Consider the following 14,120-nt stretch of genomic DNA (forward strand, 5'->3'; position numbering starts at 1 on the left):
ATTGGTTTAGTTTTTTAAGACCTTTTTCAAGATTTAAGCTATACAATGCTGGTAATCTTTATTGCTCGACGATGTAATTCAATATATTTACAAAAATACATATCTTGCAAATTATTTTGGGTGTAAGCTAGTGTAATCGATTTTACTCAAAAGTTTCGATAAGTTATCGATTTTTACTCAAAATTTCCGATTAACTCGAATTCGCCCCAGAAGAGGAGCGAGGTGCTTAACTAGTTAAGCGAGAAAATACTAGCTGGGCAAAGAATAATAAGTTAAGTGACTAAGTTAAGTGAATTTATGTTAAAATAGGAAAGAACGCGCGAATTTGATACACTCAGGACAAGTAGAACACACACCGCCAACCATGAGTTCCAAAGATAAATCAAAGTTCAAAATGTTTTTGAAATCGACAAAGACGGCAGGTGAGGAGGAATCAGAACTACTGGCCAAAACATTCTAATTGGAATTGGAAAACTTAATTTCTGCGTTTCTGTTTGTTTTCCCCATACAGGCAATGCCGGGGAACGCACCTTGCGTCCGGAATTCGAGAGAGAACTGCGACCAGAACAGCCAGTGGCGCAACGATGTAGAATGCTTAAAGAATTGGGCGATATGCATCTGCACAATATCAATTTAGATGAGGTAAATGGTGGACCATACTATCCTGAAAACCTAATTCTCATTTCCAATTTCAATTCATTTACTTTACAGGCTTCCATTACCAAGTTGTGGCATCTAACCAACGATCTCATTGTGCATAATAAACCAGCTGAGACAAGACAAATAGCGCTACATTTCTATAAGCGTCTCATCTACACACAATACAAAAACTTGACGTTAATGCGGGAAAAGTTCTTCCTGGTCATACAAAATCATCAGGGACGTGAAGATCTGCGGCACTTGCTGGAACTGCTGGTCACCCTCACTGACAACGGCAAAGATATTACCAATTTTGAGGAAAAAGTATAATTAGTCAGATTGATCCCAGAAGGCAAATCAAATTAATATTCTCGAAATTTTGTTTACAGATTGGTAAATTCATGCTGATGTGGATACCAGCCATTACAGATGCCGATCTGCTGTGCCCCTATCTGGATATGTTGGTTAATCTAATTAAATTTAATGCCGCCCATTTAGACAAGGATATACTCGTGGGCATTGTACAGTGGGTGAAATTCATATAATGTCCTAGAACTGTTGAAATATTCATCAAATGTTGTTTAAATTCTAGGAATGCCTGTGATTTGAGTTGCACTGTAACCGATGATGATATTGGCCTACAGTGTCTTACCATTTTGGAAATGGTCATTGGCTATACAATATTCCCCAGCGAACCACTGCCCCAGTGTATTATAACACTGTGCCGGACTGTGAATCATTCACGTTACTGTCCGGCGTCCTTTAAGGTAAGTCCAGCTTACCATTAAAGATGAGTTAAAAACATAATTGACATTTAGATCATTAGATCTCTCAAGGTTAATTTAATATATTCTTGTAAATGTTTTGATGATGAGATATAAGCTTGTTATAAGTTGATATAGTGACTACTTTATATTATGCACAAAATTTAGTGATTATTGAAATGAAACAAATTTCGATGATAGTTTATCAAAGCTCGTTAGCTTCCAAGCATTTTCACGCTGAGTAGATGTAGTCTCACTTTCCTTTTCTATTGGTATCTCGGAAATTTCGTGATTTCTCTCGACTACTTTGTTGTTTGGGCATTGCATACCCGCATCCAAGGCACAGAAGCGTTTTAAAGGATTGAAATACCTTCCATAGGGGCAGCTCATTTCAAGAACTCGACCCCGTTGGCACACATAATAGCGACTACAGTCGCTGGCGTGTGGCACCACATCGCTGCCTGTCCTAGTACATTCCTGCAAAGCAAAGGACTCTCTCCCCGCCGCTGGCGGCGGCATTGTGGGTTCTTCGAAGCAAATGCCAGTTGTGTCCAACAAGCAACTGTACACACTACTCTCATAGTACTGATCCTTGGGGCATTGTATCAGTACAGCCTCGCCACCTTCACAACGATAATAGGTCTCGCAATCATTCGGATTTTTGAGCGTGGAGTACTCTGGCAAGAGGCAAGCACACTGATGTTCTGGTGTCAGTGCGATGGGCAAACAAGCCCTACGCTTCACATCAAAATAGGTGCCCTGCTTACAACCAATCAGAGCGTAAGCTCCATTTCGGGAACACAAACGATATTTGCTGCAATCTCCTGCTTGACGTTCCACCTTGGAAGAACAGGTACTACTTTCGATGATCGATGTAGTTGAATTGTCGCTGCATAGACCATAAACACATCGCTGTTGCTCCCTGCTGAAATGGTAGTTCCATGTGCAGCTAAATTCCTGATAGTTGTCCCCATAGTCACTCTCGTTATTGCCCGTGCACACATAAAACTTTCGGCACTCGTGTTCACTGGCCAGTAAGGTCCAGGCCTCGGCTGCACTGCATAATGATGATATATACCGATTTTGGATGAATCCACAGCTTACATTGCCGCCTGCTGCCAATAGAAGCCACCAAAATAATAAAATTCCTTTCTGCTGAGCTGCAAATAAAATTTAATTGAATGCTCATTAACACCTTGTTGGCGAATTTAACGGGCTGTTAAAAATATGTTTACAAATAACGCTTAATCGATGGGTTAATTAATGCATTTAACACATTAGAGAAATCGATGGACAAACTCACAAATTTTCATAGTTAAATTTTTTTCTCAATTTTATTATTATGTGGGGGGGCTTTTTGAAAAAACAAATTTTCGCGTGAAATGAGGCATACAATTGAGTGGAGTTGGCCTTTTATGCCTGGGATTTATCTGCACCCCGAATTGGGAAGATAAGGCAACAACTAATGCTAATGAGGTTTCTTCTGCCACACATTGTCTCTTGAATGTCTCCTCAGTCCCTTATCTGATCCGCCTTGTCAATTATTTGTCCCAGTCCCACCATTTGTTATCAATCGTACAAGAAAACATGATGATTAACCATTAACACATTGACTGACGACGAAGACGATGACTTCCAACGAAAGTCTCTCAATGATTTTCTATTCTATCAAGGTGAAACGCAATTGTGGTGTTTCCTCCTCCCTTTTCCCGTTCCATCACATTAGGCATAATAGCATCCTATTAAATCTTTGGGCATACAACGAAGACCATCGAAACTATCATAGGATATTTTAAGGCAAACAGCTCGAGTAGCATATTCCATGGCATCGCGTAGACTCATTTTGGCCTCCTGCAGGGCATAGATAACACCAGCAGTGAATGTATCATTCTCGCCGACATTGTCCACAACTTTTTGTTCTGGATGGCCACCCACCTTGAAGTAGGTGTCATCGGGTAACAGGCAACTGGCTCCCTCTAAATAATTGTTATACAATATAACTGCTTCGTTTGGTCCCTTTTCCAAGCAATCGTCATCCGAATTCTCGTCGCTGTCATCGTCGTTCTTTATTTTTGGTTTATTTATTTCATGATATGGGGATTTCTTGACTTGTTCTGTTTGCCAGCGAGCTCGATAATTTCGCATCTTCTCCCTTACGGCCCACACTGTCTCATGGCCATTCATGAAGGCGTGATCAGTCCTAAGCTGCTTCCGAACAAACACATAGTCAACTTTGTTTGCCAAGGAGAGATTCAAAGGCTTTAGATTATTTACATCCACTGAAGTTACAATTTTTGGTCCACCCGCTCGTTCGGCGTAATCCCGAACCGCATGAATCATTTTCAATGTCTCCTTGGCATTGCGTGCCTCAAAGTGAATCCAAGAGTATTTCCGATAATCTACAGCTCCTAAAAATTGTTGATATGTTAGCTCGTGATGACGATTTGAGTATTCCAAGGTGGTGCGAGTGCCACGATCACGCACTATGTTAATATTCCGATGAGCCGGTTGATGCAGTGAAAACGGACATGAGGAGATGTCTATGCCCATCGACTGAAAACTCAAGACTATACTCTCGAAGGCTCTAGCACTGCTTAGACGACCAAGAAACTGGCATTCGGTGCCCAAACGTCGCAGGACAGTGCACACATTGGAGGCTCTGCCGCCGCGTCGCCAGGAGCCCTCTTCAGTGCGCTGCACCACGCCTGGCTTGGGATGATCATCCACCACAGTAATCATATCCAGAGTCACAATACCAACGACTAGCACACGTCGCTTGGGTGGGGGTGGTTCCGGCGGTGGATCTCGTGGTAGATAGCGAACTTTCTTCACGGTCACAAACTCCTTGATAATTTGTTTTTTCATTTTATTTTTTAATTTGGAACTTTAAATTTTGAAACTAATCCAAAAAGTAACATAGACCTAGACATCCAGAAAAAGGCAAGCTAAAGGTTGTCTATATTGATTCGTTTTCTCAATTTTTTTTACAGATCATGAAGAATCTGTTGGGTACACAGTTGGGCTATCATTCCATGAAGATGATGTGCAGCATTCTGAATGATCGGGGTCTGTACGAGGATGCCCAATTGCTGCGTGGTGCTGTCTTTCATTTAACCATGAATATCTTTGGCTCGAACATCATCTTTCAGGTTTCTCCCATGATCTATGCAACGAATGTACTGACAGGATTTCTTCGTGTAAGTAAACTTCACTTAATTGTGGACTAATTTTTAACTGATTGGTTTCGATTTTGGATTTTTCAGGCCTTGGACAGTCGACAATTGATTGTCACATTTGAAGTCATTTTAAGTGTTCGTATGGTGATTAATAAAACCAAATTATCGGAACTTATATGGGACATAATCTGTGACATTATGTCGGCCATTGTAAACAACATTGAGTACTATGACATGTCCGGGGTGAATAAGGAGCGGCTGCATCATTTGGAATACAATTTCCATGAGAATATCGATTGCATTGAGAAGTTGCTGCAGGACGAGCGTGCCCAGATATTGGGCAATGTGGATCGCATTTATGATCTGATTGAACGTGTGGCGGATCGACGTCCAGAAGCATCTGTCCTGGCTCTCATCGAGTATCGAACAAGTCGGATAACTGCCACGCGGCCTGAATGGCTACAGCTGTTGATCCAATTTGTACGTCGCTATTATGGCATGAGCAATGTGAATGTACGGATAAAGACGATCAAATCGCTGGTACAGATAATGGATTTGAATCGCTCCTGCTATGAGGAGGAAATTCTTGATCGCGTTGTCCTACAATATTTGGCGCCCATACATCAGGAGCCGAGTGTTCAGGTGCGTGTGGCTGTTGCCTGCGCTTTGGCCAATTTCGCCAGCCACTGCGATACGAAACGATGTATGGATCTTTTGGATATCCTCGAAACGATTATCAATCGTCCCTTTGAGCAAGTGTCCACACGCCACAGCGTCGTCGGCGATAATGTGACTATGGGGGGCAGTGGAACAGATATAGCCATTGGAGGCGCTGCCACGGGAGGCATTGGTGGTGGCGGTTTCGGTGTGATTAAAAATGAATTAGATATTGCCGACATAATAGCAGCTGTCGATGGCCTTATCGAAGTATTTGGCATTAAACTGCATCGCCTTCCTGCCACCCATGCCATTAAGATATTTAACATATTGATGGATCATCTCGAACTTCACTATGATCGCCCCAAGATCTTTGAACAGGCCTCGACTGTAAGATATAAAGTAAGCAGTTTCTTGTCAATTTCACTTGTCCATTTAATCTTAATCTAGACGGATACTCCCTTTTCTTTTAGATATTCGCCTGGATGCTGAAGGCTCGTGCCAATGGTTCATATCACATTGGTTATCCTGATGCCGCGAATAATGATGCACTTAAGTTCAGCCATTATCTGGGCATAGATTCTCCGTTGCCACCGCAATCGCAGACGACGACAATTTCCATTAGACGTTGCTGCAAATTGATCATACGATCCCTAGACCATGATAACGATTATCAAGTCTTTCTGCTAGTCATTAAGGAGCTGCCGAAAATCCTTCACAACAAGGCTCTCATCCAAGGCAATGACATTGAGGAGCTGGCCAATACGTTGTTCAAAATTAATTCGTATAGCAATAACAAATTCAAACGGCCCACCGATGAGTTTCATGCCCTGGTCCTACCCGCCATAGCATCGCTAGTTATTTATCATGAGTGTCTGCAGTCTACGCAGCATAATACGATAATCTCGGTGCTTAATTCATACATCTTGACTGGCAATGCAAGCATGTGCATCAACACAATGACCATCCTGATATTGGAAACGCCAGAGGCTTTGATGCGCCAACTGCCGGATGTCCTGCTGCAGATGAGCAAGATGTCCGATACGACAACTGTGGCCATTCCAGTGCTTGAGTTTCTATCGTGTAGGTGTACTAACTCTCTGGCCTATCCTATTAAGACCATAAAATATTATTATCTTTTCCATAGTGTTAATCCATTTGTCCAATCACCTGTTCACCAACTTCACGCCCAAGCAAAACATGTACGTTTTCGCCATAACACTGCCCTATACTAAGCCCCATCGGTACGATCACTACACGGTTTCCCTGGCCCATCATGTGATAGCCGGCTGGTTTCTTAAGTGTAAATTGGAGTTGCGAAGAAACTGTGTCAGCTATATCAAATCGGTAAGCTGCGAGATATACCATCGATATAATGTGCCAATTAATGTTTATTGATGATTTCTTTTTGACAGTCTATGCAATCAAATGCTAAGATGCTGTCCAATGATATTGTTTCTCTCAATGAGGATTCATCGAATCGTAAACGCAGCACGAGTTTAACCGAACGTGGCAGTCGCAACAATGCCCCTGCTCGTGGCAATGACTCAGAGATGCGTCCATCGATGAATAACAATTTGCGCAACTTCCATGATGAGCTGGCTGAGACGTGTTACGATTTTCTGGCACGGCATACATTTTCACCGTGTCCCTCAATGCCCAAGAGGTGACTAGAAACTCCCCTCGTCCTGCTGTCTAGTCTAGTTTCATTTTTAATTCGTTTCGTTTCATTATTGGCAGATTGCCTGCCATTGAGTATCTGCTAAAGGACGGAGTCTCGCAAACATGGCTGGTGGGACATAATCTAGTCACTATTACTACCTCCGGCTGTGCATCAGCACCCACACGTAATGGCTTGTGCGAACGTTGTGCACAATTGGGCAAAGCTCCTAGCATTAGCTTGAATTCAAAGAGTCTTAGCGATGCCACCGTGCCGCCGCTTTCCCCCGAACGCGAACGCCGCTACACCAAGGTGAGCCTGCAACATAGTAGCGGCAATGAGTCGGCGGGCAGCACAGAGTTAACATCATCCTCGTCCTCCAATTCGGCGGCCACCCAGCATCCTCATCGACAGATATCCAATAGTTCGACGGCCTCGCTGGATGCTTTATCACGTCGTGGTTCCAATCCTGAGGCTTTGGCTGGTGGACTAGGTGGCGAAGGGCCACATACGGGCAGCAATACATCTCTGTTGGGCAACTCCTTGTCGCAATCATCAACAAGTATGAGTCCATCGGCGGCATCGATGGTGGTACAGCAGCCGGTCTGTGTGCGAGCTTGCACAGGATGGGCTGAGATTTTGATTCGACGTCCAACGGGGAATATATCGTGGATAACCCGCATACAGAATCCCATAACCAATGATTGTTTTGGCCAGGATTTGCCCTTTAACAATATGGTATCCATGTTTCTGCCCACAGCCTATGGGGGAGTATTTGGACCGGACAGCACGACACTGCAGGTAGCTCAGCAGCCGCCCGTGGAGCCGGAGCCAGCTCCAGCTTTAACATCGAACACATTGCACAGCCGTATGGTGGCCAAGGCGCGGGCTCTGCAACGCCAGGAGGAGATACACTCATCGACTGGCAGCTCTGGTCCGACAGCGGCCATTCCTATACCGCGAGTGGCCTCCAAGCGCGGCAAGGAAGCGGCTCTGTCAGGCAGTGTCAGCGATGGCGAGGCCGATGATGATACATTAGCTTTCGAGGATGCTCAAAGTCGGGCACGTAATCCAGTGAGACGTGTGAATTCCAGCCCAGAGATGACTTCAAGTTGGCGGCAGACGTTTCTTCAGGCTAAGCCCCCACCGCTTTCTGGACAAGATCTCTCTGGTGGCAGCTGCAATCCCACCAAAGTGGCAGGCGAAGAGCCTCAGCTGCAGTTGACCCTCAAGAAGAAAAGTGTCCAGTATAGTACCAAAGATATGCGAGTCAGTTGCGAGGCCATACCAGAGGAGATAGCTGGCTCCACGCCACCGCAGACCCAGCAGGTGGTTCTGCAGCCGGAAAGTGGAATGATGTTGCCCCCGAAGCAGCATTCTGCCGACGATGTTAGTAGTCAGGTTGTAGCTGGCACTCTAAAGCTGGGCAAGCCACCTCTGTCGCCGGGCCAGGCGCCATCAACCATGGCCAAACAGACATTGACAAAGGTCACCAGTTTTGGTGCCCAGCCACAGCCACAGGCACCATATGTTCCACCTCCCGTCCTGGCAAAGTCGAATAGCAGTGGCAGTAATGGAGGGGCAGGCGCCGGCAGCTCCATTGACTACAACAATGGTAACGGCAATGGAGACATGATGCGTGGCCGTTCCAAGACGATCTCAGTAGTCCGTGAGGTTAACAACGGCAAGGCCCGTCCGCCAGCGACCAGTTTTCGTAGCTTTGGTGGTGTGGCTGCCAAGCCGCCCATTAATGCCAAGCTCTGCATGAATCCTGGCTTCATGTTGCTCCAGCTGTATAGCGATTTTCAGCTAGGCGCCGAGATGCCTCTGAAATTGGGACCGGAGCAGGCAAGCGCATTGACTTTGCTGGATCTGGTTCCGCCATTTGAGACGCACAAAATCGGTGTACTATATGTGGGTCAGGGCCAGTGCAATAACGAAGTGGAAATTTTACGAAATTCCTACGGTTCCACGCGTTACGTGGAGTTTTTGCGCAGCATTGGCACTCTGGTTAGCCTGAAGGAGGCGGAGCAAAATAATTTGTTCATTGGCCTGGACAAGAATGGGGCCGATGGGAAGTTTGCCTACATTTGGAAGGATGATATATTACAGGTTCGATCCGAAATAACATAATTTTGATATTAAAGTACTCGAATAATGTTTGATCGTCTTAATTTTAGGTTACTTTTCATGTGGCCACATTAATGCCTACGAATCTAGTGGATGATGCCAACTGCAACGAAAAGAAGAAACACATTGGCAATGATTTCGTGAAGATCATTTACAACGACAGTGGCGAGGAGTGCAGCCTAACCACTATTTCTGTGAGTATTAAGTGGCATTTTCTCTCAAAGTCCGTCCAATGGGAACTCCATAACCTTTCCATGTTAGAGGTCATCTTTGAATGACCCACTCGAAAATCAAAAATTTGGAAATTTTTTAGATTTAGAGTAGATAAGGATGGTAATTTATGATCACAATATTCCCTGCATTACTTATCGATCTTATCGTTGACCAATTATCATCAAGAGAAATAGTAGAAGAAGGAGGAGGAGAGACAGGGAAGGGATTGCAGTTGTTTAGTGTGGGGGGTAGAGCTTATCTTATGCTATTTACGTCACATTTATTTCTCTTTTCATTATTTCCATAGGGTCAATTTAATTTTGCCTGCGTCATTGTTGAACCATTGGAGCTAAACTCAAATCGGATTTATGTCAAGGCCCGCTCTGAGATCAGAAATTTTGTATGCCATCCAGAGCCGCGTATTGTGTCCGATCGAAGTGCTCCTCTGTTGGCACGTCAAATGGCGCTTCATGCGGATGTAAGTTAAGTTTCCGCCCTTGTGATATTTCCAACTATATATAAATATTTGAATCCATTCAGCTCGCTTCGCTTGTGTATCAGAGTGTGCAAAAGAAGAATCCCTATGCATCCAATTGGCTAGAACGATTACGAAAGATAAAGCGTTTGCGCTGTCAGGTAAACAAAATGGAAAATAAATCACTGAAATTGTATACACATTTGTAGTTCTGAGTATTAATATTTTTATTCTTGTTGTGCCTTTTATAGATAATGGAAAGTCAAGTCTCTAGTCAGCAAAGTAGCTCTGCAAGTGGCAATGCCGATAAAGATGATCAGCGAGTCGATTTTACCAAATTTACATAGACGATGACAACAACAACTCATGACTTGTTTCTTTTGTTAGATGTTATAGATATAATATTATAATTTTTGTTATTATCCCATCCGAAAGTGCAGCAGTCATCCTTTACAACAAAAAAAAAAAAAAAAAAAAAAAAACCATCCAACGCCATTAATCGCCTATGATTCAAAATGAAATAATCGTCATTTTATTATTAATGAATTTGACAAGTTTATAAAAATCTGTGAACATGCAATAAGAGACGTTTATACTTAACAATATCAATGGGTTTAAATGCACCGTATTCCAAAGAACAGGTTGTCCTTTTAAAATAGTAATCCTTAATTATCAATTGTGTCTTTTGTTGTAAGTCTATCTGTCTAGTCGATCTATATGGGAACTATTCAAACAATTCACGATATCAACTAATCGGAATTATCAGAAACTCCCTATATGTTGCAGTTAGAATCCATTGATAAGGATGCAATTGCTTTGAGTCCTTACTAAAAGTAAGATGCGTGATGTCAAATCTATTTATTAACATAATTTATTTTTACGAAATAGTCTTAAGATAAGCTCCTTGCATTCCTCTTGGAGTACCATGATACCAGTGATTTCAAACTTGTGACCAAAAGTTTTAATTAGCAGTCAGTTCTGCGACATGATCGTAACCAAATTTGGCTATTTTATGACTAGCAACACGATTGGCAAAATCAACAGCCTCGGGTAGACTTAAACCATTAACATAGGTGGCGTATATGAAGCCAGCCATAAAGCTATCACCAGCGCCCAGTGTGTCAACCACTTTGGCCTGTCTATACGGCTTTAATTCATGGTAATTTTTATCGGCATCCTGGCACACAGCTCCCGCACTGCTCCAGGGTATTATAAGATTGGGTATGGTCTTGCCCGTTAGAACGGCCAGCGTTCGATTGAGTTCATCACAGGTTTGCCGGGGTGTTCGCCAGTTTTGCTGGCTGGCTAACTCTTTGGAGAAGACCACATAGTCACAATATTGACAGAGTTGTAGATTCTCCTCGTACCTAATCTCAAAATCAAGAGATATAACAATGCGCTCATTTGGGTTTCGATTATTATGCTCAACAATGGCTTGCATCATGCGTATGGTCTCAGTGGCATTGCGTGCCTCGAAATGTATCCAACTATATCGGCTAAGATCAATTTTCTGAAAATCTTCATAGGTAATTAGTGGAAAATTCTTATTGCAATGGACTATAGTGCGTGTGCCCGAGTCTTGGGCCAAAATGACTGACGAAAAAGGCGGATCTTGCTCTGTTCGCGGACAATGACGAGTATCGATTTGACGACGATCTAAATCATCCAATAGAACCCGGAAACCATCGGATTTGCTGAGCATGCCAAAGAATTCCACATTCAGACCGAGCACCTGCAGAACCGTGCTGACATTGGAGGCGTTGCCGCCTCGCCGCCAAAAGCCATCGTTGCAACGCCGATCCGTATCCTCGATGGGGAAACTACTGTTGATGGTCACAAAATCGATGACCGTGCAGCCCACACACAGAACTGGTTTCAGATCGCTCATTGCACTAACTATTTTGACTATCTGCCGTTTGCTTCTTTCCTTTCTTTAGTTTTTCTTCAATTCAATGCATTCAGTGTTGAATTTTCATGGGTTTCGAAAAATGAATAATTCCGTTCGGACCGAACTACTTAAAAAAACCACAATACAAAAAATACCGTGTTCAATCTAATCGAAATCTACATACGCATTGCATTGTGTTCTACATATTTATACTAGTTGTTTATTGTCGTTTGTGCTGCTCAGTTGATTTCAGAGTTATTGTTGTTGTTATTGTTGCCTTATCGTGCTCACACTGTAGGTGAGAACCACTTAAAAAATTCAACTAAAAACCTCCCATTTCATCCACAGCCACCGCTGATCGCTCCGCTCCCTCTCTGTTAATGGAGGCACTTAACACACACACACACACACACTCTTTCTCTCTCCATGGAGCTGCCTATCTCTTTGTTTGGAGCTAACCCACAGTGATGCGTATTTGGCCAGTTAACAGCTTTGAAGGGGGTAAGAGCAATCAAACTATTTTATTTAGCAGACATCTTTAAAACAATTGTCAATCAAATTATACTTTGAATTTTTCCGTTAATCTTTAATTTCTACACAGTCTTAGCTTGAAGCATTATTTATTATGGCCCAATTGGTATTGAAACATATTTTCAATGCGTTGAGGCGCTTATACAATCATGCTAAGCGACTCAACGCATTGATAATATTGATTGCACTTAAATGTCACAAAACAAATTGCATACAATTAAAGTACACACGAAAAAAATAAACACTCACACGGTAAATGTTTACTATTACTACTCGAGATTTCAGTGTTGAAAAGTGGAAAAATCGGGTAAAGCTAGATTTCAGTGTTGTCAAACGCTATTTTTTATTTGGCGCGCTGTTTGACTGCCCTGGTAGCCAAATATTTTAATCTAAACTCAAAAGTCGAGGAATATTCGGCTGCTCTGGCAGCCGAATATTGTATTCTAAACTATATTTGTTCCATAAAATCAAGAAATATTGTAAACTCAACAATATTTTCGTTTGTTGAGAATAGTGCTAACAAAAGATTCAAAAAAGCCCGCGTATTCGAGTATCCAAAATTCGGCATTCGGCAACACCATCTCAAAATTGAACAGCTTTTTTTAGCCGGAAAAAGCTACTTTTAGCTATAGTCCCGCTAAAAATATTAATTTTCTTTTGTTAATTACTCAAAAACTACGAAATAAATCGCCAAGGCGCACCTGAGGTCGTGCTCGTGCAATTTTTCTCTTTCGTTTGATACCAAAATTATGTAGTTTAAGCGCGTTTTGGGCCCGAGTAGTAATAGTAAACATTTACCCACTCACACATCAATAAACATTCAGTGAGCCCGAAATTATTGAATAAACATGATGCAGCTGTGCAGAATATTTGCATAAATACCCATAACTAAATGTTTTTGTTTTCGTCTCTTTAAATTCAATAATATTTGATTAAATATGGTTAATTTGAACTCTCTTAACTCAGACCCTTTCTTATCGATCTTAAACTAAACTTGAAATGTTGAAAATTTACGACCTTTGGGTTAAAAGTTTTATTTTACCGATTTTAATGTCAAATGAATGAAATTAGAAGTTTTTAGAGAATGGTATTTAGCTATGATGTTTTTGCATCTGAGCTTCAAAAACCACAAATTCAGCCGTTTTGTCCGATTTTCAAAGCTCATGTTTTAATTTTCCCTTAAAATTTGCATTGAAAACTTGAAAATCAATTAATAATTAAAATGAGCATCTTCTTTTTTCCCCAGCACAAATGTCGTCGTTAAAGCCTGCCCAAAAGTATGCTACACATGAAGAATTGAAGCAATCCGCCTACTCTGTGTTCTGGTAAACTCAAGGATCCGTTCGACGATGATTTAAAATTAAGTCGACCTACGTAGATGAAAAAAAAAAAGCATTTTCTTGGTATTTTTAATTTTAGAATAATTTATTTGTATGGTTTCGGTTTATTTAAAGTGTAATTAGAATACAACAACTGTATCTTAGTTTTATTTAAATTGCTAAATTATAATAAATATGAAAACTGGCTTTTTATTATTATAATTATTTGGGTGTCCTTTCAGCAGATTGTCTACCCTGGGTAGTTCGGTGGTTGGGTAGTTGAGTCCTCCAGATACCTGAAAAATAAATTGTTTCATTAGTAAATAGAAGTAATATTTTTGGGTTTTGGAAAATTGTTTCGCAGGACGAAGGCACACACGTTGGCATTAAAAACCTTACAAACTTATGCAGAACATATTTTCCTTACCTTCTCAAAAAACAGGGCCTAAAGTTGCAGGACATGCAGTATATTCATCTGGAAAAAGGACATCCCGCTCACCCTTAAAATAACAGACATTTTAGTTTTTTTAGACTTGTTATATTTTCAAAAGATCAAAAAACCTGCAGAAAAGCACAAAATCGTTGATATCTCCGCTCCCCACAGGACTATCGCCGCGTCCTTTGCACCACCTATAGTCCTTGATGAGTCGAATCTTTTGACATCAGAT

At 41.9% G+C, this 14,120-nt stretch overlaps 3 protein-coding genes and 1 long non-coding RNA gene across 4 annotated transcripts; 2 read left to right on the plus strand and 2 right to left on the minus strand.

The window, feature by feature from the left end:
- Nucleotides 1–215: 215 nt before the first annotated feature.
- gig (tuberin) lies at nucleotides 216–10,319 on the plus strand. Its single transcript, XM_068286681.1, has 15 exons — nucleotides 216–422; nucleotides 512–642; nucleotides 712–963; nucleotides 1,029–1,165; nucleotides 1,232–1,406; nucleotides 4,394–4,600; nucleotides 4,667–5,638; nucleotides 5,710–6,319; nucleotides 6,384–6,583; nucleotides 6,652–6,902; nucleotides 6,977–9,008; nucleotides 9,077–9,220; nucleotides 9,547–9,717; nucleotides 9,780–9,875; nucleotides 9,966–10,319. Exons 1-15 carry the CDS (start codon nucleotides 365–367, stop codon nucleotides 10,059–10,061), a joined length of 5,532 nt encoding a protein of 1,843 aa, XP_068142782.1. The 5' UTR covers nucleotides 216–364; the 3' UTR covers nucleotides 10,062–10,319.
- LOC137574393 (ketohexokinase) lies at nucleotides 2,719–4,360 on the minus strand. The gene has a single exon (XM_068286682.1). The coding sequence runs from the start codon at nucleotides 4,266–4,268 to the stop codon at nucleotides 3,126–3,128; it is 1,143 nt and encodes a 380-aa protein (XP_068142783.1). The 5' UTR covers nucleotides 4,269–4,360; the 3' UTR covers nucleotides 2,719–3,125.
- LOC137574394 (ketohexokinase) lies at nucleotides 10,224–11,801 on the minus strand. The gene is made up of 2 exons (XM_068286683.1): nucleotides 11,787–11,801; nucleotides 10,224–11,726 (listed from the first exon to the last, which is right to left on the minus strand). Exon 2 carries the CDS (start codon nucleotides 11,600–11,602, stop codon nucleotides 10,676–10,678), a length of 927 nt encoding a protein of 308 aa, XP_068142784.1. The 5' UTR covers nucleotides 11,603–11,726; nucleotides 11,787–11,801; the 3' UTR covers nucleotides 10,224–10,675.
- On the plus strand, nucleotides 11,745–13,443 carry LOC137574396 (uncharacterized). Its single transcript, XR_011031998.1, has 3 exons — nucleotides 11,745–11,896; nucleotides 11,951–12,103; nucleotides 13,380–13,443. It is a non-coding gene; the product is annotated as an uncharacterized lncRNA (long non-coding RNA).
- Nucleotides 13,444–14,120: the final 677 nt, after the last annotated feature.

The sequence above is a fragment of the Drosophila tropicalis genome, unplaced genomic scaffold (genome assembly GCF_018151085.1).
Source record: "Drosophila tropicalis isolate 14030-0801.00 unplaced genomic scaffold, ASM1815108v1 contig_463, whole genome shotgun sequence".
Taxonomy (NCBI): domain Eukaryota; kingdom Metazoa; phylum Arthropoda; class Insecta; order Diptera; family Drosophilidae; genus Drosophila; species Drosophila tropicalis.

Coding starts and splice junctions, on each gene's coding strand:
- gig (XM_068286681.1), top strand. CDS start 365: ATGAGTTCCAAAGATAAATCAAAGTTCAAAATGTTTTTGAAATCGACA. Junction 4,601..4,666: donor TACTGACAGGATTTCTTCGT/GTAAGTAAACTT, acceptor TGGATTTTTCAG/GCCTTGGACAGTCGACAATT. Junction 6,584..6,651: donor GTGTCAGCTATATCAAATCG/GTAAGCTGCGAG, acceptor TCTTTTTGACAG/TCTATGCAATCAAATGCTAA.
- LOC137574393 (XM_068286682.1), bottom strand. CDS start 4,268: ATGAAAAAACAAATTATCAAGGAGTTTGTGACCGTGAAGAAAGTTCGC.
- LOC137574394 (XM_068286683.1), bottom strand. CDS start 11,602: ATGAGCGATCTGAAACCAGTTCTGTGTGTGGGCTGCACGGTCATCGAT.